At 48.9% G+C, this 24,016-nt stretch overlaps 1 protein-coding gene across 8 annotated transcripts in view; it reads right to left on the bottom strand.

Annotated features, from left to right (window-relative positions):
- Positions 1-261: 261 nt before the first annotated feature.
- The window catches only part of Bcl2l11 (BCL2 like 11), a 40,877-nt gene continuing 17,122 nt past the window's right edge, over positions 262-24,016 (bottom strand). For 6 of the 8 annotated variants that reach the window (XM_075962108.1, XM_075962107.1, XM_075962110.1 and 3 more), the window contains 2 exons: positions 16,541-16,650; positions 262-4,969 (listed from right to left, as the gene is read on the bottom strand). In XM_075962108.1, coding sequence (XP_075818223.1) covers positions 4,868-4,969; positions 16,541-16,650 — 212 coding nt within the window. In that variant the 3' untranslated portion in view covers positions 262-4,867. The remainder of the gene's footprint in view (positions 4,970-16,540; positions 16,651-24,016) is intronic. The other 2 variants (XR_012909704.1, XR_012909705.1) reach the window with 1 other exon arrangement.

The following is a 24,016-nucleotide window of genomic DNA, read 5'->3' as shown; positions in this document are numbered from 1 at the left end:
GTGACCAGAGAACAGTCCGCTCCTGATCTACCTCTTCCTCCCAAGTACCGAGTCATGGCTGACTCCGTGGGCAGGAGGTTCCGCCATCCACTTCAAAACTGCATGACCCGGTTTGCTTTAACTATACCACACAGACTCGTTTTCAAGCACCAAGCTACAAGATCTCCACACAGCTAATGTGTTCTGACTGACAGGGGGCAGGTGTGTATGACTACACTTACCCTCAGTTGTTGGCCGTCTTTAGGAAAACAAATCAAGCGGTTCACGGAAGCTAGTTGCAAGTTTTATTTATATAAAATTCATCAGGAACATAAAAGATTGAGTTTCTTAAAAAAATCTGCAGTTATTTACAGCAGTATTGCACAAGTACAGTGGCAATTACCCTGTCAAAATTCATCAGTGCAAAACATAAAGGAAGCCAGGGAAACTGCAATACAAATGCTACATATGCTGGGTCCTTGGACGCATTAGTGATGGGGCACTATACACAGACATCAGTGCTATTTAGTAAAGGGTACCTGAAAGGTTTGGATACAGTAACCAGAGGTCAAAGAACAGAGACATCAAAACCTATTTGAACTATTACATTTTTGAAATTCCCGAATAAAAGCAGTCAAGTACTTGGCTGGGAGCTTGAAGGTACGTTGTGCAAGGCTGTTTGGGAAGGGTTCCCCCCTGATTTAGCGACACGTGTGGACACAACCCGCACACATGCTGTGCCGAGCGGACACACACAGGCACCAGGCTAAATCAGCAGGGAGGACAGAGCCATCTACATGAAGTCACATGCCCCCTCGGGCTTCAGTGAGCACTTATATCTTGACACACAGGCCAGTGGGGACCCCGACCTCTTCTTGAGGGAAACGGGGAGCTGGAGCAAGGGCATGGACCTGCAGAAGCTGGCTGGACTAATGCAGTGGCCAGGAGGAGGGAGCTGATTGGGTTAGCTCATTTCAGTCCACACACCTCAACACAGGAACCACACAGCAGGTGGGGACAGTAAGAGTCCTGGGGAGGCCGGTGGTCTTGGCAAATTCTCTAGAACAGGTCCCTATCCAGGACAGCCACACAGCAGCACCTCAAGAGGTGGCAGAATTGGATTTCTCTCAACACTGAGCTGTCGAAGATACTCTTTCGATTAAAAAAAAAAAAAGTCTTTCCCATTTGCTGATAATACTTCTCTAAAGATATGGCCAACTTACTGGCAAGTCTGTTTTTCTCAAAAGCCAGCTTACTTTACAACAAATGGGTTTGATGGGTATTTTTTTTTTAAGAGTCCAATCTTCCAGCCTACCACATCTAGGGATTCTCATGGGCAGCAAAATACTAATTTCATCAGAAAGGTGGCAGATTCCAAGAACTGAATGCCAGGAGCCAAAATGGAGGCCACCTTGGGAGAGCGGACCCAGTCACCCCCCACTCAGGAGCTGAAGCAATTGACGGGACGGCAGGGGTGTGGGGGACAGGGATGTCAACACTTTCAAGGACTTAAGACATTAAATAAGCAGAAAATAAATATACAACGTTTTTACAAGTTACAGCATTATGAAACAGTAGGGCACATTACACAGAAAAAGAACCTGCAATATTTACAATCCTTAATTCTGAGAAGTTTAGAAAAACAGTGATTTTTTTTTACACTCATTTATGCCGTACAAAATTTTACAAAGAAAGGTAAAGGAAACACAATTGCACACAGACATTTGGCTCAGTTGATGAATAAAACACGACTTCCTAATCTAATAAATAGTCAAAATATGTACAACAGTGAGAGACAGGAGAGGATGTGTACAGTATCCACTACAGCCGGAGAGACAGGAGAGGATGTGTACAGTATCCACTACAGCCGGAGAGACAGGAGAGGATGTGTACAGTATCCACTACAGCCGGAGAGACAGGAGAGGATGTGTACAGTATCCACTACAGCCGGAGAGACAGGAGAGGATGTGTACAGTATCCACTACAGCCGGAGAGACAGGAGAGGATGTGTACAGTATCCACTACAGCCGGAGAGACAGGAGAGGATGTGTACAGTATCCACTACAGCCGGAGAGACAGGAGAGGATGTGTACAGTATCCACTACAGACGTGAATGAAAGAGATTTAAAAATGATTTCCAGCCTCCCCGTCCCCCACCCCCAAATTCATCAACTTGTTTTTGGGAAGGAAATCTGAAAAATTACTCAGGAAGTCATTTTGTGTGTTTATTGCATCTTGGGGTGAAGCCACAGGACTTCACTCTTTTACAAACCTCACTTGGGGAGGCTGTCAAGGCACAAACCCGCATTATGTATTCACACACACACACACACACACACACACACACACACAGAGAGAGAGAGAGAGAGACAGAGAGAGAGAGAGAGACAGAGAGAGACAGAGGAGGGGGGATCTAGTTCTACTAAAAAGAGTGAGAATGACAGATAATAATAATAAAATAAAAATTAAGTACAAGGGTCTACCTACAGCAGGCAGACATACTTTCTTACTTGCATTTTAATAAACAGATACAGTACAGGGACATCCAGTCATGTCTGAGTTCCGGGTGCCGCATCCTGTTCTCGAATACTTCTACAAGTCACAGAATCCTTTACTTCCCCATGAGCTGCTTGGATGGCCAGCCCCAGGCTGGAGGCCAATGGGACAGAGGTAAGCATGCTTGAAGGGCCACACATGCCACTGGCACCTGGCTCTGGGAGCCTTCTGCACCTGCCCAGGAGGTACCACAGAGTCAAGGGGTTGCGACAGTAAAGTGCTCCAGCCGGAGAGACTGGCACATGAGCATGGCAGTCCTAGGAGACAAGCGGCCCAGAACCAAGTATGTCTTTGGTGTGTGTGTGTGTGCGCGTGCGCATGGGTGTTTAGAAGAACTATGGTTGCACTCTTAATCACCTTATAAGAACCTTATAGGAACCCTTGACTAGGCTCAACACATGAGGAGCGCCAACACAGCTTTCAAACTATTAAAAATCTAAGGAATCTGGGAAAGAAATGGTTTTAAAAGAAAGACTATTTGGAATCAAATGATCCCAATCTAGAAGGAAAAGCATATAGGCAACACACACACACACACACTTAGGAACATAGGAAAGAATGGATTTCTCTACTTAATAACATAAAAACACTGGCCCTATACAGGGCAAAAAGCAAACACAGTCGTTGGTACTGCTGACTTGCTTGGAAACACACACACTTCTCTAAGCAAGCTGCCTGCTGACGGATGCTTTCACAAGTTAGAGGGCTCCCAGTCCCCCGCCCGCCCCTCTGATGGTTTTCCCTCTGTCCTTTCTGTGTCTTCCCTGGTTATCTGTGCTGTTTGTTTTGGGAGGTGCTGGGGATGGAAGCCAGGGCCTCTACACATGGTAGGGAAGTGCTCCTTCCCCAGCGTGCACACCTCCAGTCCTGCCAGCTCCTGAAATGGCTGACCAATGTGTGGCCTTCTGGGGCACATGATCCTAAGGGGCAGGTACCAAGAGAGAGCACCGCCCACCCCGGACACAGATAGCCCAACAAGATCCAACTGTTAAGAAAATGGAGAAGAAAGTAGTCAGTCGTCTTTTGGAAGACCAAAAAGCACGTCTCACCCGGTGTAACGGAGGTTTCCTATATACAGTGACTGGTGAGGAAGAGCCAGTCTTTATTTCAAGGTAGGTTAAAGGAATGGGGGTGGAGTTCAGGTGTCATGGACCTGAATGAGCAGGGCTAAGTGCCAAGTAGCATGGAAAATGATTACCTGAGCCCCTTGCTCCCTAAAGGACCTGGCCAATCCCCAAAAGTGTGGGCTCTCGCCCACCGGGTACATGCAAGGCAGAGCCTATGATTGCAGCAAAACCTGCAACCAAAAGAGCTAACAGCCTCAGCAAGTGTTGCAAGTCTGCATTCTCTCAAGATGTAAGAGACAAACAAACCCACTCCCAAGAAGTGAAGTAACAAGAGCCCTTCCCACGAGTCAGCTTGATTGATGGGGCTGGGAACAATCCGGGCAGCCCCTAGCCCTTGCTGACCCAAACCCATTGCGTCATGAGAACACCCTGGGCTGAACCTGTGTATCAGTGTGGAGAGAGACTGAGGAGGACAAGGAGATGAGGAAAAACACAGAAAGTGTGAAATTTTGCCACAGAAGCAACTGAGCTAAGGAGGTATTTACAAAATGGGGGTGGCACACCAAAACTGACCCTCGGCCACTCTCGTCCTTACCATTTCGTAAGAACTGTTTCGGTAGCGACAATTAAAAAAGAAACCCAAAGAAGCCATGGCAGAGGGGAGAGGGGAAACACCATACTCTCCCCGTTTAAAAAGTCTGTACAGTAATCTCCAAAAATAAACTAAGACAGCCTTCTAAACTGGCCGGCTCAGTTCCTACTGCAGGTTTACAGAATCCACTGAGAGTAGGCAACAGGGTCCTTAGAATTTCAGTATAAAAATCATCCACAAGTTGGCTAAAAAGTTTTCATGTTTTTTTCTAAAAAAAAAAAAAAAAAAAAACACAGAAAAACCCCCAAACAAAAAACAAACGAACAAAAAAACAACCAAATGGTTATCAAAGAAAGTAGGCTGGAAAAACAAAGGAACACACCGCATGTAAACACCTTCCCCACATGGTGACTCCCCTCCAAAGACCCAGGCTCTGGACACTAGCCGAGAAGAACCCTCCCTGTTTACATTCACACAAACATCTACTGGAAATCCTGCCATGTGGTGACGCACAGAAGGGTGACGTTCACATCGACACAGGGCAGTGTGTCGTCCACCCGCAGCACCTCTCTGGGATAGAGCCACCGGCTGCGGCTGCACCAAAGTGCTGGGGTTCTGGCGGTCTGAACAAGAGCAATGTCCACGTTTTTATCCTGGCGGCGGGAAGATCCTGTCAATGCCTTCTCCATACTAGACGGAGGATGAATCGTAACAGTTGTAAGATAACCATTTGAGGGTGGTGAGGGTGCTCTTCGGCCTCTGGGTAGTTATTTACCTGCAAAAACACAAGCGGAGCTCTTGGTTACTCCCTAGCAATCTGGAGAGTGCACATTTAAAGCAAGACAAACATCCCACCTGAGCGGCAGGGGAACTCCATTCCATCTGTCCCGCCAAGGGGACGATGTGACCTCACAGAGTACAAGCATACCAAATGAGTTGTCCATCACTGGGAAAATACAGCAAATAGAAGACCATCAAACTACTCCAAAGGCATCCCGGAACTACAAACCTTCACGTGGGGGCTGAACAAGAGCCACGCCAGCTCTCTGGTGTTGGTGTCTCTGGAGAAGTGGCCGAGGGCGGGGGAGGGGCAGAGGAAAACAAAGGGTGAACGTGGGTCCCTTACTACCAGCCACAGTCACTGGCAGTCAGACGTGCTCAGACTCCCTCGGAGGCGGACTCCGGTAGCTGTAATTGGCTTGAGAAAGCAGTGATTTGGGGGGTAATTTGCTCTAAGAAGCTAAATAAAGTGGAATAGTGATGGCCTTTGGCTGCACTGAAGCATAAACAGTGACCCGAGGGGCTGCCACTGTCGCAGACAAGGGGCTGCTGAGTCAACCTCGCCATCCCACACCAGGCCTGGGAAGGAAAGGACAATTAAGAGCAAAGCCTGGTCGATTGTGACATACGTAGGTCTGTGACTCCCTGAAGACTGACAGTCTGAAGCCTGGGACCGATGTGAAGAATTCCGAGTCCCTTTCGCCCTTCCAGAGTGTCCACAGGGGGATCTAACTCATCTCATTGGAGAACAAAAGGCAAGGGAAGACATTTGCCTCAGTGCCATGGGCCACAACCCGGTTCAAATTCAAGTCTGAAGCAGGCCCCACTGGTTTCCTTAACGACTAACCCACAAACAGGACCTGGCTGCGTGGCCGCCACAGTACCCCCCTCCCGCCCCCCCTTCACTAGGGTGGGAAGTGCTCCTAAAGACTGTCTGGGAATGACCATGAATCACACCGGGCCAGTCTGTCCCCTCTCAGACTCCAAAGATCCCAGCAGACACCAGCTGCAGAGGGGAGCTCCCCTCTCCCCTCTGTTTACATAGCTCTCAAGCTCAAGGGGCCAGGGCATTTCCCCTTTTCTTTCCATAACAAGATGGGAGGAAATCGGCTTTATGTCAGCGATTCCTGTGGAGGAGCTCCCGTGACCACAGGCTGCGATTTTATCAGCTCTACACACAAGATTGCTTTGTTTTGATTTAACTTTCAAAATTACTTTGCTCCTTTGGTGTGAGAATAACTCAGCTTGGGAAGGTACTCTGGTGAGGACGAATAGTAACGGGGCTGAAAGAGACTGATTCAAAATAGAACCACAACTCACTAAAACAGAGAGAGCAGGCTCTCCGACTGACTAAGCCATCGGTCCAAGGTGGGAAGACTCAAACGGGCCTGCTGTCATCGAGGCGCTCCGCGGAACCAGACACAGGATGACTGGGTATCTACAGTCAACACGCCAAGAATGGCTTGCCCAAGGGATGGGCCTCAACTGCTTACACTTGGCAAGCTTCAAATTCTTGTCCTGGTAGCATCTGGGGAGGCACCGACTGGCTCACCACGTGAGGATGACAGGTGGCCTGTGGTGGCTGTGGTCCAGGCTAACGAGAAGACATGCACAAAGGACACAGGAAATCAAGACAGGTGGCACTGACGTGGGAATGTAGGAAATTTTGGCAAAGGAAGACCCGGTCGCCAGTGGTGGCGGTGGTGTGCCGCCCTTTCGGGCCCGTGGTGTGACAGCGCGGCACGCGCCTTTAGCAAGTGAACAATTGCTTTTGGACAACATTCAACGGAGGAAGCCATTAGTACTGAGTCAGAACACCATGCCAGTCCAGAAATCCCCCGACAGCTGGCACGGTGGCTGGAGCTGCTCCTCTGTCCCGGCACATGTGGCCCACACAACAGAAAACAGCTGGCAGATGGGGGGCGCTGATTGACACCAGCTTCAGCAGGTGTGCCTCCGCCTGAGCCCAGTGGAGCTGACGCACAGCAGATTTGAGAGCCAAAGCAGAATGAAGACAAGAAGCCAGGACTTAATGCTTAGGAAAAGGACTCCCCAGAAGGAGCTCCTTGTGACACACACATGGGGACTCAAGGCTGAGCCCGCGCTTCAGTTTTCATCTGGTTTAAGGGTCAGGAGAGTTGAAAGGATCATGCAAACCGACTCGTCTCCACGCTCCTTCCCGCCACCCACACCCACAGGAGGGAGCCTGGCCGGGACATGTTCAGGGCAGGCCTGAAAGTGACGGTCATTTGCGGTGGTGGTGGGGGATGGAGGGGGTCCTTAGCCAAATGTCAGTGTACAGGGGAGAAGTCACCCACATGCTGCAAGGCCCCTCACAACTTACGCAGAACTAGAAAGACAAGAGAACAAGCAAAGGACTAAGGGCATCAGATCTGTCTTCCTCGGCTGCAGCTCTTCGCAGAGCCACCTTCTGGCCTGTGCCCAGCGGGTCTGCATCAGTGACTCACACTCGGGCACTCCCAAGGGCATCTGTGTACCAAGGGCATACAGTCCAGGACCACGCCTGTGCCACCCGGTAGAAAACAGGGTGCTTTTCCTGATTACAACCACTTGAAACAGAAAACGAAGTACAATAAGGAAGGAAGGCCTGCCTCCCTCCTGGCAACCCCTCTATATGGGCCACAGTGTCCCCCAACTTCTTAGCCTGCAGTCCTGGCCCCAGTACCTCAGAAAGTGGCTGCCTGTGGAGACAGGGCCTTCGGCAAGGTGATGAAGACGAGCTCATTGGTGGGGGGTGGGCAAGGTGTGACTACAGAGACCGAGACATAGACAGTATGCGACGACATGGAGGACAGAGTGTGAACAGGTCAGAGACAGGCGTGTGGAGATACCGGCGCTGCTGAGACTGATGTTGGACTTGTGGGCCCCAGAACTGAGGCGGAATTAACTCCTGTTCTTTACAGCACCCTGTCTGTGGCAAACCTTTCAGCCTACTGAACGATCATTCTCAGCCCTTCGCCCTTAAAGTGGAACACTTAAAGAGAAACACTTCTCAAGATGAAAGCTTAGCAACTGTTTCAGACTAAGTCACAAAGATGCCTGGGAGATCAGTCACACGGATGCAGGTGGGTGAAGGGGTTACTTAAAAGGCCTTAGAGACAAGCAGGCTCTAAGGTGCTAAGAGGGGCTTGGGGACAGAAGAATCACCCATTGCCAGTGCTAAATGAAATGGCAGGCCTTCAAGCCTTCGAAACAACCCCATGGGGCCAGGGTGGCTCTCCTCAAGCTAAAACTGGCTGGAAGTAGCAGGACAAGAAGTGGCAGGGCCAGAGCAGATACCCTGGATCCCATGCCTTCCTAGAAGGCACATGTCACCGAGGACCACATATTCAAGCCCCCAGAAAGGAGAGTAATGATTACTAGCACGCCAGAGACAGGACAGAAGTTCAGGGGTAACTCCAGAGTCAACACAGCATTGCCTCCAAGAGGGACCTCTCATTGCTCAAGGTCACCTCCCTTTCAGCTCAAAGGAGGTTTCAGAGTGGGTTTGTGCAGTGGGAATAGAGAGCCTCCGAGTAACTGCAGCAACTCAGCTCAGACTTCTGCTGGAATAGGGTTCAAATGCCAATCTCTACTTTAGAGCCCACGCTCAGCATAACACCACACAGAGAGCAGACTGGGGGGGGGGGCTTAGAGTGACAACCACATCACAATAAAATTAAAGGTTGATGGAGATGTAAAATCACAGCAAGGAGGAGACACTGTGAGACTGAGGGGTGACATCTGTGACAACATAACCACACTTCAAAGTCATGTTTCCTGGCAGTCAAGGTGACGGGGGTAAAAAACGATGGTATTGGGGCTGCAAAGACGGCTCAGTGGTTAAGAGCCCTTCGTGGTCTTCTTGTGGACCTGGGTTCTCCGCACCCTCATCAGATGGCTCATAATTGCTCTGAAGTCCAGTCACAGGGGCTCCAATGCCCTCTGTCCACTGAGAGTGCCTGCACACAAACTCATGCATACATACACATAAGTAAACAATGAATAAACCCTCTTAAGAATTGACAGTACCCTATTCCCAAGTGCATCCCAAGATAGGCACCCTCAGAACTCTGAGACACAAAGGAATTTGACAAGTTGGAAGAGTGTGTCACATAGAATGTCCACACTGGAAGGTTCCGGATGTCCTAATCTTCTAACAGGTTTATTTATATGCACGCAGCAATCCATAGGAAACCCAATTTTGAACCAGGAAGGACTCTGGTAGTCTCCATCGGCAGTTCTGGCTCCAAAGAATGCGACGCCATGTCCACCTGGATGGTGCAATGCTCCCCCTCCCCGCCACTCAGAGTGAGCCATCCAGGAGGCTGAGGAGACACAGAACACAGCTGTGCCACTTCTATGGGATCCTAATCCAGCCATCTAAACAATGTTTACCAAAGCAGCCAGGAGGCCTTCGCCCCTCTCCAACTTCAGACAGAGACTCTGCTGAGATCCATGCCCACGGCTGCCCAGTCAGGCCAAATGACTGCTGCCGAGAGGCCACATTCACTCTCCTTTGGTCACCAAGGGAACAAGTGCATTTAAACAGCTTAGTGACTGCAATGGCTGGAGAGAAGACACAAGAGGACTAGGACAATGTGAAGAGACCTCTGAACACTAGAGGAACAAATGTGCCCCCATCCCCAGACTCCTACCCTGCAAGCAAGCGGAGCTCTCACGATCTATGGTGACCACACTGGCGTGAAAGTCACAGACAAGCTGCAAACGCTCTCACAAACCGTACGTGTATTCTATCTATCTTTTCCTATGTACCATATGACAGAAACTGTTAAAAGTGAAGGTCTTTTATGGGGACACAGAAACCATTCCACAGGCTTAATTGCAGTGGGGGTTACCTGTCTAGCCATCCTGGCAATATGACACACACACATCTACTTGATGGGGATCCTGCTCTATCGCCAGTCAAACACGGTTCACGATTGCTATTATGTCTCCTGGGAGAGAGACAGGGGCAAAACACTCAATTCAGAGCAGGAACATGCTGTTCTGAAATGCTAAGTGGGATGAAACACACTTTAACCACAACCCAGACCTCCTGCTTTGGTTCAGCGAGGTGAAGTCTAGCAAGGGGTGATGCAACAGCCTTATTATTTTTATGTGTCTGCAGAAGGGCCAAACCTTCCTTTCTTTGCATCTTCATTTCCTCCTCCAGAGATAAAAAAAATACCCTGCAAACCTGGCTGAAGTTCCCCTCCAGGCACCTGCATCTCCTCTTAGTTACACGTTCATGGCTCACCGTCCCACAACTGCTGGGTAGCCCTGCAGGTGTAGCACCTGCCAGGCCGACGGATTCCTCACACGTGGGGGAGAGCAACACAAGGATGTCTAGCCCAACACCCAGCCAGCCCTCTGAACACACCTCAGTGCCTCAATCTCTTCTCATATTTGCGTACACCCAGACAGATGCTGCCGGCGCCTGTAGGGTCGAGCGCATCTGCCTCAAAACCACGTCCAAAGCCTCTAAAGGCAGCCGGGTGGACAGAGTTCCTGGCAATACTCAACGTGACACAGAAAGGAGTGGCAATGGCACCCAGGTTCTCTAGCACCCGACACCCGACACCACAGTGGACCCATGCCCCTTGGCGGGGTGCATTTGCTTATGAGCAAACTGTCCCCAGTAGTTTCAGGGGCGTTCCTTATTCAGAGAAGCAGCACTCTGGAGTGAATCTAGCCTCCTCCAGTCATAGAACAGAAATGGTGTGGCCCAGGTCATGTGTGTGAGCACGGCCTAAAACCAAAATGCCAAACCGCTTCTTCCAACTACAAGGGGAACACATGTATGCAATTGGTGTCTCCACCCTCCAAGCGACTGCTTTTGCTACAAGAGACCTGCTTATCTGTAAATTCCCGTGACTAACGCAGAGGCAAGCAGCCCATCCCCATGCTTCTGTGAGTCAGGCTGAGTGCGGATTCTACATTTGCTATTCATGTCTTTAATGGCGCTTTTCACAACAGACTAAGAAAGCAGCTTATCTCGTTAAACTACAGTTTTCAATTAACGAAGGCCTCTGGAGAACATGGCCCGAGGCCATCCATCTCTGGTTGGTCTCATCCAAGCAAGCAAGCAAGCTATAATTTAGGCCTCTCCCTTGTCCGTGGTTTATAGGACCACCTTCGTTTCTAAACGCACGAATACAGATAGCACAGTGGGTTCTCTTCCTTGGGAACGAGACACATGCAGGCTTCAAGTTTAAAAAACACAAACGTTTGTGTGTGTAACACTTGAGAGAAATTTGTTTCTGTGGGCCACCTTTTCAGCTCCACTGTTAACTGATGCAGGGCTCTGCTGGTGTCTACACCTCAGTCAGTTCATGCCTGCACATGTCAGACTTGAGGAGGAAGCAGGCAGTGTAAGGCAAAGATGCACTGCGCCTGTGACCAGACAATGGAAGGGCTTCTTTCCATTCATGCATCGCCCCGTCTGCAGGGTCTCTCCGCTTTAGGCTGGCCACGGCCAGGACATCGCCAAGTCACCATCAGTCAAGAGCATTCTCTAGGAATACTGACTCAGGGAGGAGGATCTGACTGAAACCCTCAAGAACCCACAGGGGGTCAAGGATCCCAGCTTCGGGGCTGGGCTGCAGAATGAGTTCAGTTTCTTCTAGAACAACTATCTGAAGGGCTGACATCTTTTAGAGAAACTTCAGTCCACAGCCAAGATACCCACAAGTGGACATCTTATTTCTAGAATTAGCGCTCACAGGCGCTCAGGGCCATATGACTTGCACTTGATGTCACTTTCAAAAGATGAGCTGGCCCAGGTATGGGTATAGGAGCAGCAGCTAAGACAGGCAGACAGACCGACCATGGCCACTGGAGATGAGTGAGAAGTGGGTGGTCTCACAGCCCCTCATGAGGAAGGAGAGGCTTCAAACACAAGGCTGTAAAGACCCAATGACCCTCAACCACTCAAGTTAAATGCAAACTGCTTGCTTTCCCCGTGACCTCCAGACAATCAGGTTCTCTGAGCTTCTCTCTGGACCTGCTGGCCTCCCTGGGCTGTCCTGCTCCCCACAAAAGCCTCTGCCACCCCCCAGCCCTGAGTCTTTCAAACAGTACCACACTGCAGAGTGGACACCGAGTGTGAGAAGGGGTGGTACACCACCTGGGTATAACTTGGTCAGGGAGCATCTTTCAGAAGGCCTAACCCCTCCCCAGTGCAGCTTTGTCTCCTTCCGCCTAAGCTCTTGGAAAAGTACTAACGCCACACACCACCTTGGCTCTGCATTGTCAGCAGCAGAGGCCCACCATACACGGTCCACCATACACCATACACTTCCTACTCTCAACCTGTGGAAGCACCAGGTAAAAGAAATGCAGGGAGTCTATAAACTCAAACTGTCTGGGCCCTCCACAAATGTCACCTTCCCAAGGACAGAGGAATTAGCGGAGCCAAAGTGCACCTTAATATCCTAATTCAATGCATGAGTCTATACTGGGGCTTGGCTCAGTGTCTGCCCCCGCTGCCCCCATCTGTCATTTTGGGACAGATGAGAAGTTTAAGTCTATAGTCCCATGACAGCATGGGGTGACTATCCATTTGAGGATCACAACTGTTGCACATGGCCGAGAAGATGTCATAATTGCTCTCGGGAAGCACATGCTGGAGTATTAATAAGGGGTGGAGTCTTGTGAGAGTTCCCCATCCACACTGGCATGCCAAGCAGGGTTGTCCTTGCTCAGGTCTTGTTTAGGTGACCATATTGAGATTCCACAGGGCAGCTTTCCTGTCCTATATAGACGACACAATCTCACAGCAAATGTCCTGTTCCTCTGGTTTGTACCCTGCCACCCACCCCCCACCGTGATGTTCCCTGACCATCTTATGGATGAATAGTTATAACAATACTAATTAAAGCAAAAGAGAACATGAAATTGGGTGAGTAGGGAGATGGGGAGGATGTGGGGGAAGGGAAGAATAGGATCAAAACATTGTGTGAATGTTTCAAAGAATTAATAAACTTTTTAAAAGAATAATAAGCTAAGGGAATCATGGTGAAAACAACACACACACATGAGAAGACATACTAGGGCGTCAGGCTGGCATATTAACAAAGTTCTCTGTATGGTTCTAGAAATTATTCAAAATGGAAAGCTGCCACCAATTCCCACGATATACAGCTTGCATGTTCGAGTGACAGCTGCCTGCAGAGCCGCCCTGGGAGTCCAGCAGTCAGAGGTGTACAGGACTGGGCACTCACTTGTGACCTCCTCTCCTTATGTGGCCTCAGTCTCCACAGCTCCGCCTCACACTGCTCCACTCTTCTCAAATGTACCCAATGCACAGCGACCACAAAAAGGCACCTCCATTCCCCTAAGTGGTGACTTGGCAAGACATCCTGTCAGGCTTTGTAAGGTTGGAGGCAACAAAAGCTAACACTAGAAAGAAGATACCTGCCCCAGTGCACACACAAAAGCTGACTAACACGAGAAAGAAGATACCTGCCCCAGTGCACACACAAAAGCTAACACTTGAGAAGACAACCACCCCGGTGCACACACTAAATTTCAGAGGCTTCGGTGCATCCTGTCAAGAAGGCGAGCGATGGGTACCAGCTCAGCAATAGGTCATCTCAAGTCATTATTCTCCCACTTCCTGCCTGGCTTCCTGTCCCGTGTTCAACAATGGACCATCCGTGTGATGACAGACAATGGGCTGCTCTTCCAACCAGCAAGACTGGTGGCTGCAGCTTTTGAGGTCACTGTGTCACTGTCTGAGTTTGAGGGTGACACTTTGAACTGGCTGCCGACACCTACCATTTGGAGTGTATCTGCCTCATTTTAGAGGAATTAGGGTCTAATTAGCATCTATTCCTCCCCCCCGCCCCCCAGCCAACTAAGGAAGCTTTAAAGCTTTATTAGTGACTGCACTTCAGCATTGGGTTAAGACGTGCTAAGGGTTGGCGAGACGGCTCAGCTAGCAGGAGCCCTAGTCACAGAAGTTCCCTTGTCTAAGTTAGACCCTGCGACCCACATAAAAACGCTGGATGTGATGGGGTGTGCATCTGTCATCCTAGCACCGGTGAGGTGGGAGGCAAAGGAATGAGAATCGCCCGGAAGCTTGTAGGCCTGCTAGTTCAAAGCAGAGAACTGTCAAAAGTTGTTCTCTGACCTCTACACATGCACAGCGGCCTCAAAGGTGTATACGATCACACACACAGACAAGTGAAAAAAGATACACAAAATAAAATCTAAAGTCTTGCAAAACAGTACAGCGATGTTTATTTACATTTACTGTGTTAAAAGGATGGGAAATAACAAAGTCACATCAGATGCAACCATCACAAGATGCATCCTTAAACATGCAACCATGAAATAACGTTATCAGGAAAGCAGGAGGCGGAGCACACACAGCTATGGAAGAATCTGAGGTGGTACATAGTGCATCAGTACAGAACCTGAACCATCACCTGGATGCCCTCCCTGAGGGGCCAGCCAGAGGATGTGAGAGCTCTCACTCGCTACCCCCGACTTGGACCATCCTCAGCCATTCACAGTCCCCAGGGAGCTGCTTCAAGCATGCCCATCTGGGAGGGCCTCCTCGGCCTCTGCCCATACCTTATGATTTAAAATGAAACTTGCACAAAAATATCCATCAAACGCCTGGTTCTGCAGACAAAGGCTTCGATACGACCGGAGAGTAGGGAGCTGTGTGAGCTCCTCTCAGTGTACAAACCCCAGCAGTACAAAGACCTGCCCACAGCCACATCCCTCCTGAAACACCCTCACCCACGGCATCATAGGCAGTTCTTATCCAGACTTAGTCTCTGGCAGAAATGGCGTGTGTGGTGGTTTGAAAGAAAATGGCCCTCAAAGGGAATAGTACTTTTAGGAGGAAGTGTGTCACTGTGGGAGCATGCTTTGAGGTCTCTTTTCCTCAGGCTTCGCTCAGTGTGACAGTCAGCTGACTTCCTGTTGCCTGAGTCAAGATGTAGGACTCTAGCTCCAATACCACATCTGCCTGCATGCCGCCATGCTCCCTGCTGTGATGAAAATGGACTGAACCTCTGAAACTGTAAGCCAGCTCCCTGAATTAAACGTTTTCATTTATAACAATTGCCATGCTCATGGTGTCTCTTGGCAGCAATAAAAGCCTAAGACAGCCTGTCCTCCTGGACTCTGAACCCAACTCCAGCCCAAGACTAAAATGCAGTCCTCACATTCTTGAGGAGCCTCCTGCCCTTTACCTCTGTCCTCAGCAGAAGGACCAGGCTCCTGAACGTTCCATGCCTCATACATTCTATAAGTCCAGTCCTCACAGAAACACTGAAATCTCTAAAGAATCCAAGACTGAGGGATTAGTGGATGTAACTTTAGTGGTAAATTATGAAATCAACCATTTTCCCCCAAAGATTGCCATTTTGGATCTAGGCTTAGAAGGTATTTATATTCTGTGAAGAGATCCATGTCAGGGGGCAGATGCCAGGCTTATGTCAACTAAACACAATATTGTGAAAAATTCCTCAGCCCATTCATCAATGTGACAGTTCCCATTTAATGACAGAAGCGTAACTATAGCGCGTGCGCACACACACACATCCCCCAACACACCCCATGGAAAAGCAGGAAGGGGAACTGAAATTATTCTCAAGGTTCGGGACTCCCTGACAGATCTGCTTCTCCTCAGTGGGGGTGGAAAGGAGTAGGGTGGTGGCAATGGTGGTGTCCCTGTGTGTCTGAGGGAGGTCTGAGTAGCCCTGCAGGCAGAAAAGAAGACACCAAACAACTCATGGGGAGCACTCACTTACTTTGGACATGCTGGCTAATTAGAAAATGTCTATATAAAGACAGAAACACCTCAAGGTCCTATGCCTGACATCTCTCCAGAGAGAAGAGAGGTTTCATTTGAATGAAGGAGAAGAAGCCGAAGTTACTTTAGGACACGTTGTTAAGAAACTGGTCATCCCACCCACAGCCATCCTGAACCTTAGAATCAAAGCCTATACCCTCAAAAGAGGACTCCCTGGGAAAGGGGGTACCAAACAGACAAACATCTTCTTCATTCTATCAGGTGAGCACCAAAACTGTTTTTAAACGTACTGCTGGTAAAGAAAATGATGAACTAAGTTAACTATTATTATAACTAAAGTCAGGAACATACCTGAGAAGTCTATGGAGCAGCCAGCCAACCTTATTTAACCTCTGCGAGGTTCACGTCATAAGCTATTGATTACCGCTCTCCTAACATTTCAATAACCCAATGTGCAATGTCCCTGGCACCCCTTGCTGGTAGTCCTGGCTGAATGACAGTCTAGACTTTAATAGCTCTACACATGGAGAAGCACCTTACACGAACTGAAAACTAAGTGCTCCATATTTACATGGGACTATTTCAAGATGTACATAAATAACCTTTTAAAGGAGTTTTAAGCCCTTTAAATATGCTGAGGTCTCTTGCACATAAAACACCTCTTGCAGCTTCACACTGTGCCTTAGCTAAAGGCAAGCACCCAGATGCAGCAGGAACAGATGTAAAGAGAGAAGTGATGTAGCCCGCAGCTTGTCAGTCTCCTTTCTCATGGGGGTGGGGAGGGGTCCTTACCCTCCTCGCGTAAGATTCGTTGAACTCGTCTCCAATCCGCCGGAGCTCCTGTGCAATCCAGATCTCCGGGCGAATATCTGCAGGTTCCTCCTGAGACTGCCTTATGGAAGCTGTGAGGGCACAAAGAGACCAGAAATCATGCCAGGGTCCACAGCACTGAGAACATCACACATGAATTTCTAGGAACAAACCCATCTCACACACTCCCGTCCTTCGGGACACCCGCTGGCTTTCAGGGACTCTCACTCCGGTGCTGAGAATCATGAAGGACGCATCATCTTAGTGAATGGCCTAGGCGGCGTTCTGCTGCTGAGGAACCGGTTTATTTGGCTCTCACAGTTGATCACAGTCCATCAAGATGTCAAGGAGCAGAGGCAAAAGAAGCAACAACGTTGTTTACTAGCTAGCCTGCTAAGCCTGCCTTCTTATACAACCCAGGGCCACCTGCCCAGGCTGGCCCTGCCTGCAGCGGGCTGGGCCCCCACATCAATCATTTATCAAGAAACTACCCCAGAGATTTCCCTGCATGCAACCCGAGGAAGGGAACTCCTCAATTAGGGTTCCCTCTTCCCAGGAGACTCTAGCTTGTGTCGAGTTGACCAACACAACAAAGCAGAACCAGCAGTCAATGTGTGAGTGACAAAGAATTAACTTCACAGTATTGGAGACTTAGACTTACAAGAACTAAATCATCCTGGCCCAGCCACACATACTCCTACTCCCAAGAGTCCTCAGCAGCATGGTGGAGATCACCAAAGAAACAGGACAGCAACCGATGATGTGGCTTAGTCGTGAAGGTACCTGGCGCCAAACCTGACAAGCTTGATTTCTGTGCCCAGAATCTACAAGGTGAAGGCAGAGCACTGACTCCTCGGTTGACTTCTGCCTTACCCATGAACACAAAGTAAATGTAACAATGATGGAAAAGAATAAGTAGCCAGGCGGTAGCGTCGCACGCCTTTAATCCCAGCACCTGAGAGGCAGAGGCAGGCGGATCTCTGTGAGCGCGAAGCCAGCCTGGTCTACAGAGGAAGTTCCAGGACAGCCAGGGCTATAAAAAGAAGAAGAGAAAGGAAGGAAGGAAGGAAGGAAGGGAGGAAGGAAGGAAGGAAGGAAGGAAGGAAGGAAGGAAGGAAGGAAGGACGGACAGACACCAGTGATAAAGAATTTGCCTAGCATTCATGGGGTCCCAAAGGGCCATCCCTAGAACTACACTAGAAAAAAAAAGATAAAACATCAGAGAACATAAAATTTTAGTTCCTCAGTAAAATACCCACAATACCCACTTTGGTCTTAGAACAAGGCACAAATTCCTAGGAACAACTCAAACCCGATGAAACGTAGAAACCTGAGCTGCCCAGAAGATGGCTTTCTACAGAAGCAGGGCCAGTGACACCAAGAGCTCATCCAGACGGGAGCGGCATCAGCCCGTCTCTGGGTGTCATAGTTCCACTGTTTCCCCCATAGACACTAAAGAGAGATATCTAGCTTCAACTCTGGGGTTGGGCGGGTGTGTAGGGGCGGGGATAGATATATGCTTTATTTATGAGGCTGGTGGGATGATCGAACTTGCTGGTCAACTTACCTAATGTTTGTTATGGGGCAAGATTCACTGATTTACTCAAGGAAATGACTGTGAGCCATGTGGTTCTAGGAGGCCAAGCTGAGGTCTCATGGACCTGAAGCTCTTGTGGACGAATTTCTTCTCTCTCCTCTCTCTTCTCCCCTCCCTCCCTCCCCCCCTCTTCCTCCCTAGACAAGGTCTTATGCACTCAGGCTGACCCTGGATTCCTGATCTCTTGCCTCCACTTCCCAAGTGCTGGGGTTACAGGTGTGTGTCACCAATTGCCTGGACTCAAGATGCAACATGGTTCACACTTTGGTCTTGGTCTGTTTAAAACCTTCAGAAAACTGTTTGAGTTCTTAGCAACGCCTTCCGAACTCAAGGAAGCTGTCCTGCTTTGAGCCACCCGATCTTTCCTGCTGGCAAGGGACATTTGGGGATGGTTTGACTTCCTCTCTCTTGACTGGACCCTCTTATGAAGCAGCATGACCTTCCCCATGCATCTCATGTCTGCAGCGCTGCTGTTCTTTACACACGGAGAGAATTATGCTTTAATAAGCATTGCCAGCTTCTCCCACTGTAACACGAAACAGTGACTAACTCTGATGAATGCCTCCACACTGTAAAAGAAGCCTCCTGGCATTCTAGCTAATTCTTCTCTCACATGTATGCTTCAGAAGGTGCTCGGTTTCACACTTGGCTGGGAACTTAAAAAGCCACTGAAGGAGCTAGCCTGGGTCACAAGCTGACTTATCAAAATTCGCACTTAGCAAGCACACCAACCCTGCTAGCAGCTATGGCTCTCTGGTGGCCAAACTCAACTTGTTTAGAGATAAATGCCTTGTTGTTTGAGGAGATAAGCAGCCAGCCTGTTTCTCCCATAAAGAACAGTTCAATGGCTGTTAGTACAAGTAGGTACATAGATATAAATAGATTCCTACAGCCCATCAGGGAGGCTCAGGGTGGGAGAGAATGGAAGCCCTAAGGTCCACAGACCAGATTCTGAAGAGAAAAAAAAAAAACAACAGAAAAAAACAAAACAAAACACTGAACAAAGGACCAGAAACAGTGGCAAGCCTGGGGCCCTGATCTGTGATTTCTAAGAGCACTTAAGAGTCAAGAGGGTGTATTAACCCAAGATAATGGTTAGACTAAGCTTAGTCTACACTGTAATCGGCAGGCAATAGCTCTGGGTTAGTAGGCAGGCTACCAGCTGTACTTAGGTGTAATTTTCAAACGCTGTTACAAAACAGCGAAGGACAGCGTAAACACCACTCACAGAAGAGGCTGGTGTAGCTCGGACTCGCTACCATACCACCCAGCCTTTGTGTGTGTGTGAGAGAGAGAGACTACGTAGCCCTGGCTGAGCTGGGACTGCCTATTTAGGCCAGGCTGGCCTCAAACCATCTGCCCCTGCCTTCCTAGTGCTAGGATAAAAGGTGTGCACCATTCATGTCTGGCTGGTGTTTTGTGTTTTTAAAGATCAAGAAGCTGATTTCTTTTTTTCTGTGATGCTAAAGATCCTAAGGCCTCCAATGTAATGGTCAAGGGTTCTACCAATGGAGCCACAGCCTCCAGGATAGTTGTGCTTTTAGATTTTTATTTACTTTTATTTTACACACGTAGCTGTCCTTGCCTGCAGGTACTTACGTGCACTGTGCGTGACTGTTGTCTGGGGAGGCCAGATGAGAGTGTCGGTTCCCTTTGAACTAGGGTTACAGATAGCTGTCGGTTGCCATGAGGGTGCTGGGACTTGAACCCTGGGCTATCTCCCTAGCCCCTTTGGGTTTTTTTTTTTTATGAGAAGCAAATACTACTCCTCTGATCTAAACTGAAAATTAACGGCTAGTATCTGCTCCACGAGGCACAGGTAATATGCACACAGTAGATATGAACTAAGCTAGACTCTACGGTTAGCTGTGCACTTAAAGAAAAGCCCTCTGGGGATGAGTCTGTGTGTATGAGCACATGCGTTTATGCCAGTGTGTGTGGTCCAGAAGAGTGAGGCGAGTGTTACTCTCCACCCTCCTCTGCCCTTCTCTGCCTACTGCTTTTGGAGGCAGGGTCTCTCCCTGAACCCAGCTCACATTCTCCTCCATGAGGTCGGAACCCAGAAGACTTCAGCAGTCCTGTCTCTGCCTGCACTCAGAGCTGGGGTCACAGGCATGTGTGCAGACGCCTGGGCTGTGACTCAGGTGTGGGATCTGAACTCTGGTATTTATGACTTTGGCAGCTTAACCAGTGAGCCATCCCTTCAGTCCCAATATACTAAGTTTATACCAAAAAAAAAAATTCTATTTAGAGTATTTTATAAGGCATCATCTTCTTTTGTATTGAAGGCTTACTAGTTACAATTAATATGGTATGCTACTTAACAAAATATCTTACACATATATTTTCCTTGGAGTATAGGGATGGGGTGCAGGGAGGCTTCCTACTGAGCTCCAGTTTTATGCTAGTGAGTGCCATAATTGGTGCTGCGCCCTATGAGAACAAAGCAGAGCACAGAATGGTCCAGCTCATCCCTTCTACACAGTGCAGGTGAGCTAGAAGCGAGGTCTTCATTCCCAAGGCAGAGTGGCTCAGTTTCCTCCCACAGTTACCCTGCGCACCGACGACCACAGCTGTGGTACACAGACACCACAGTTGTTGATCTTCTGAAGGTGCACCTGGAGCCTGTGGGCTGGAGACCCAGGGCTCTGAGAGCATGCCACCCCACCTCTTGACTCCTGTCACCCTGTCCTGCACGCACCCGCTTACTAGTGATATGCCTGAGGATTATAAATGTTCCCACGTGTTCACGGAAAAGCTGTTTCTCAAAGCCCCTCCAAGCAAAAGGGCCACAGTTCTAAACCAATGAGGACTTTTTACACGCAGATAAAAATTCTTCAAAGGGGAAATTCTTAAGTCACAGTTGCAACCTCAGAACAGTTTCAGTATTTAAGAAACGTTTCACTCTGTGAACCTGGCATGAGTGTGCATGCGCGCGCACACACACACAAACACACACACACTCCAAGCAGATGAAGTGCATGAGACCACACATGTACTATGAAGCTGTGACTTGGAGCCAGACTCCAGCCCTGCAGGCCACTAGCCTGCACCAGAGGGGACTTCCCAGGCTCAGGGTTGTTCCTCTTTACTGTTAACAAATGCAACTATTAAAACTTTCTTATGTGCTGGGTCAGACACATGCAGCTTTGCCAAGTGTCCTCTGCCTGCTGAGTTTTCATATAACTCCAAGGAAAAATCTTTTGAAATCCTAAACATGATTTTTCTATGTGGCAAGAAACCAATTCATTTTCTACGCAGGAGCAGGGGAGGGAAAGGGCATTCCTGACGCCAAAGGGCCTCAGTGATGCAAGATGTGGGTCACTTGGTCAAGAGTTTTCCAACTCATAAGGCAACACAAGCTCCTCAAAGCTCAGTAACTGGAAGGACTGATATCATGGGTAGGTGGTTGGGAGTGAAATCAAGCTATGACTTCGTTGCACTGAATGCAATGGGTTCAAAGAAGTGAGGTCACATTGTGGCGCTCACGGCCCTCCCGCCAGTTGTCCTCGCCCATCAACTTACAATCTCACCTGCAGTCCCAGCTCAGGAGCAGGCTAGCTCAGTCTCTATGACTAGGGGGCACCTCCTGTCCTGGTGGCCCCGGTTCCCACCAGCACTACAGTATAGCCAAAGCAGAAGCCAACTCGAAACCTGCAGGAAAACTTCAGCCCTGTCTCTAGATGGTCAGTAATCCGCAAAGATTAAAATTTTAAAGTAATAAGCACGAATTAAACCAAATCCATATTCAACTCAGAACAGGAAAAAGACTCCCTGATGTCCAAGTAGACAAAGGAATGTGTGACTTTGAAGAAACGGCTGCTTATTTCAATCACACAACAGAACACGCTGAAGACAGTCAAGTGCAATCAGTCCACGTAGGAAGAAAGATGGCTAACCTCTCTGTAGCCGTCCCAGGGTTCTCCATTCCTGTCCCTGCCGAAGCTCTCACCAGACAGACCACCCACACCTAAAAGGGCCCCTCCAAAGATTCATTTCCTTGTAGATTCAAACCAGCTACAAAATAATCCCCCAAAAGATGCTCCAAATATGGCGTGGTGTGGGGGGAGGATGTCCGCAGGTAGACACTTTGTCAATGTTCTCTGTGGCAAATAAAAAATTCTGGGATGTTGGATCAACACAGTAATCTGCTTACTTAAGTTTATCATCAGAAACAATCGTTATGCATTTATGTACACCCAGAGCGCACAGGAGGAATAGAGCAACCAGTCAGTGTGCTGAGGCAGCCTTCAACGCTACCTTAGCCAAGTGGTCCTGTCTCTTCCCAGCCAGACAAAGGTAAGGGGGAGCTGTTGCCACTGCAGCGAGGGTACACTATAGGCTGTGTACTCAGAAATGCCACCCAGAAACCAATCAAGTCTCCCTCCTCATGCTCATCCCCTCCCTCAACCTTTCCAGGTCTTTTTTTTTTAACTTTCATCATTTAATTTCTTGATAGACAAATCTAACAAGTCTACCGAGCCAACTGACAAAAATGACAAAAATGAAAGCTATCAGAAATAAAAGTACAGGGGGCTAGAGGAAGAGGACAGTCAGTTAAGCTGTCTGCTGTACAGGCGCGAGCTTGGATCCCTAGCACCCAGCACTGGAAAGGCGGAGACAGCGGGATGGTAGGACTCACTGGCTAACCAGCCTGAAGGACTCTGTGATGCCCACGTTCAGTGAGAGAACACAGTCGTAAGGTTTAAGGATCAGAGTGACTGAGGAAACACCCAACACCGCTGGCCTCAGCACACCTGTGCATGTAGGCACACGCACATACCATACACACACACATACACACGTACACACACAAATAAAATTAAAAGAAATAAAATTTAGTATTTATAAATAAAGCAACAGCATATAGCCTAAGAACTTAAGTTTCTCTCAGGCACATTAGTGTCAAGCCTGAGTTGTCAAACGAATTCAGGACGGCACCTTCAAAACAGCTGCTAGAATGAAATGCTCAGAAACGAAGTGCACGACCCAGAGCCAAAGCTCTCCTACTCACTCTTCCGGCGTCCTCCCCACTGCCTTCACGTAGCCCCGAGCTAATAAGTCCTAACGGCCGCTTTCATCCGTTTCCAGCCCGATGGTTTGCAAAGCCCAGTTTCCAAAAACCTCTGTCTGAAGTTGGACAGAGATGTGGAAACTAGTGTTCACAAGGCCTTTCCCCTTCACCAAGGCCCGTTTCATGCAATAAAGTCTAAAATGAGTGGCAAGTAAGATGCAGGGCCTTTTCATTCATCTCTGACTCCCACATCAGAAGCCCTCACTACCCCTTCCATCTGAGCTGTCCCCCAAACACACACTAGCCTATTTACTAACATGGGCGGCATGCGGGGAGCCCAAGCTGCATTGCCCATGTCCAGAGACATCTCAGTTGCAGAGGGAGCACAGCTCCTAGTGGGAGACAGGGTAGACATCCTTGGTGACAGGCCACCTGGTTTCTCATCACTTCTGCTCACTGCCAGGTCAGGTGCCCTTTCCCACAGTGCTGCAGTCCCCACTGACAGCCAGTAAGTACTACAAAGCTCTCTTGGAGGAACTGAATGCTCCCTTCTAATCTTCCACCCCAATCATGATTCTGCCCCAGGGCTGTAAGACAGCCTATAATAATCCCTCTCAACCATCACACCCTTCTCTGTCTCTCTCTCTCTCTCTCTCTCTCTCTCTCTCTCTCTCTCCTTTACATTATTTACATTATTTTGGATTTTACTTATTTTTATTGTATGTACATGGGTGTTTTGCCTGTGTGAACATCTGTGCACCAAGGGCATGAGGCGGAGAAAGGACCTTCCAGAACTGTAGTTAGGTGGTTTTCAGTCACCACGTGGACGCTGGTGATCGAACCCAGG

This window comes from Microtus pennsylvanicus, chromosome 2 (genome assembly GCF_037038515.1).
Source record: "Microtus pennsylvanicus isolate mMicPen1 chromosome 2, mMicPen1.hap1, whole genome shotgun sequence".
Classification (NCBI taxonomy): Eukaryota; Metazoa; Chordata; class Mammalia; order Rodentia; family Cricetidae; genus Microtus; species Microtus pennsylvanicus.
The sequence above is the reverse complement of the archived record's forward strand: the minus strand, read 5'-3'. Positions and strand labels throughout refer to the sequence as shown.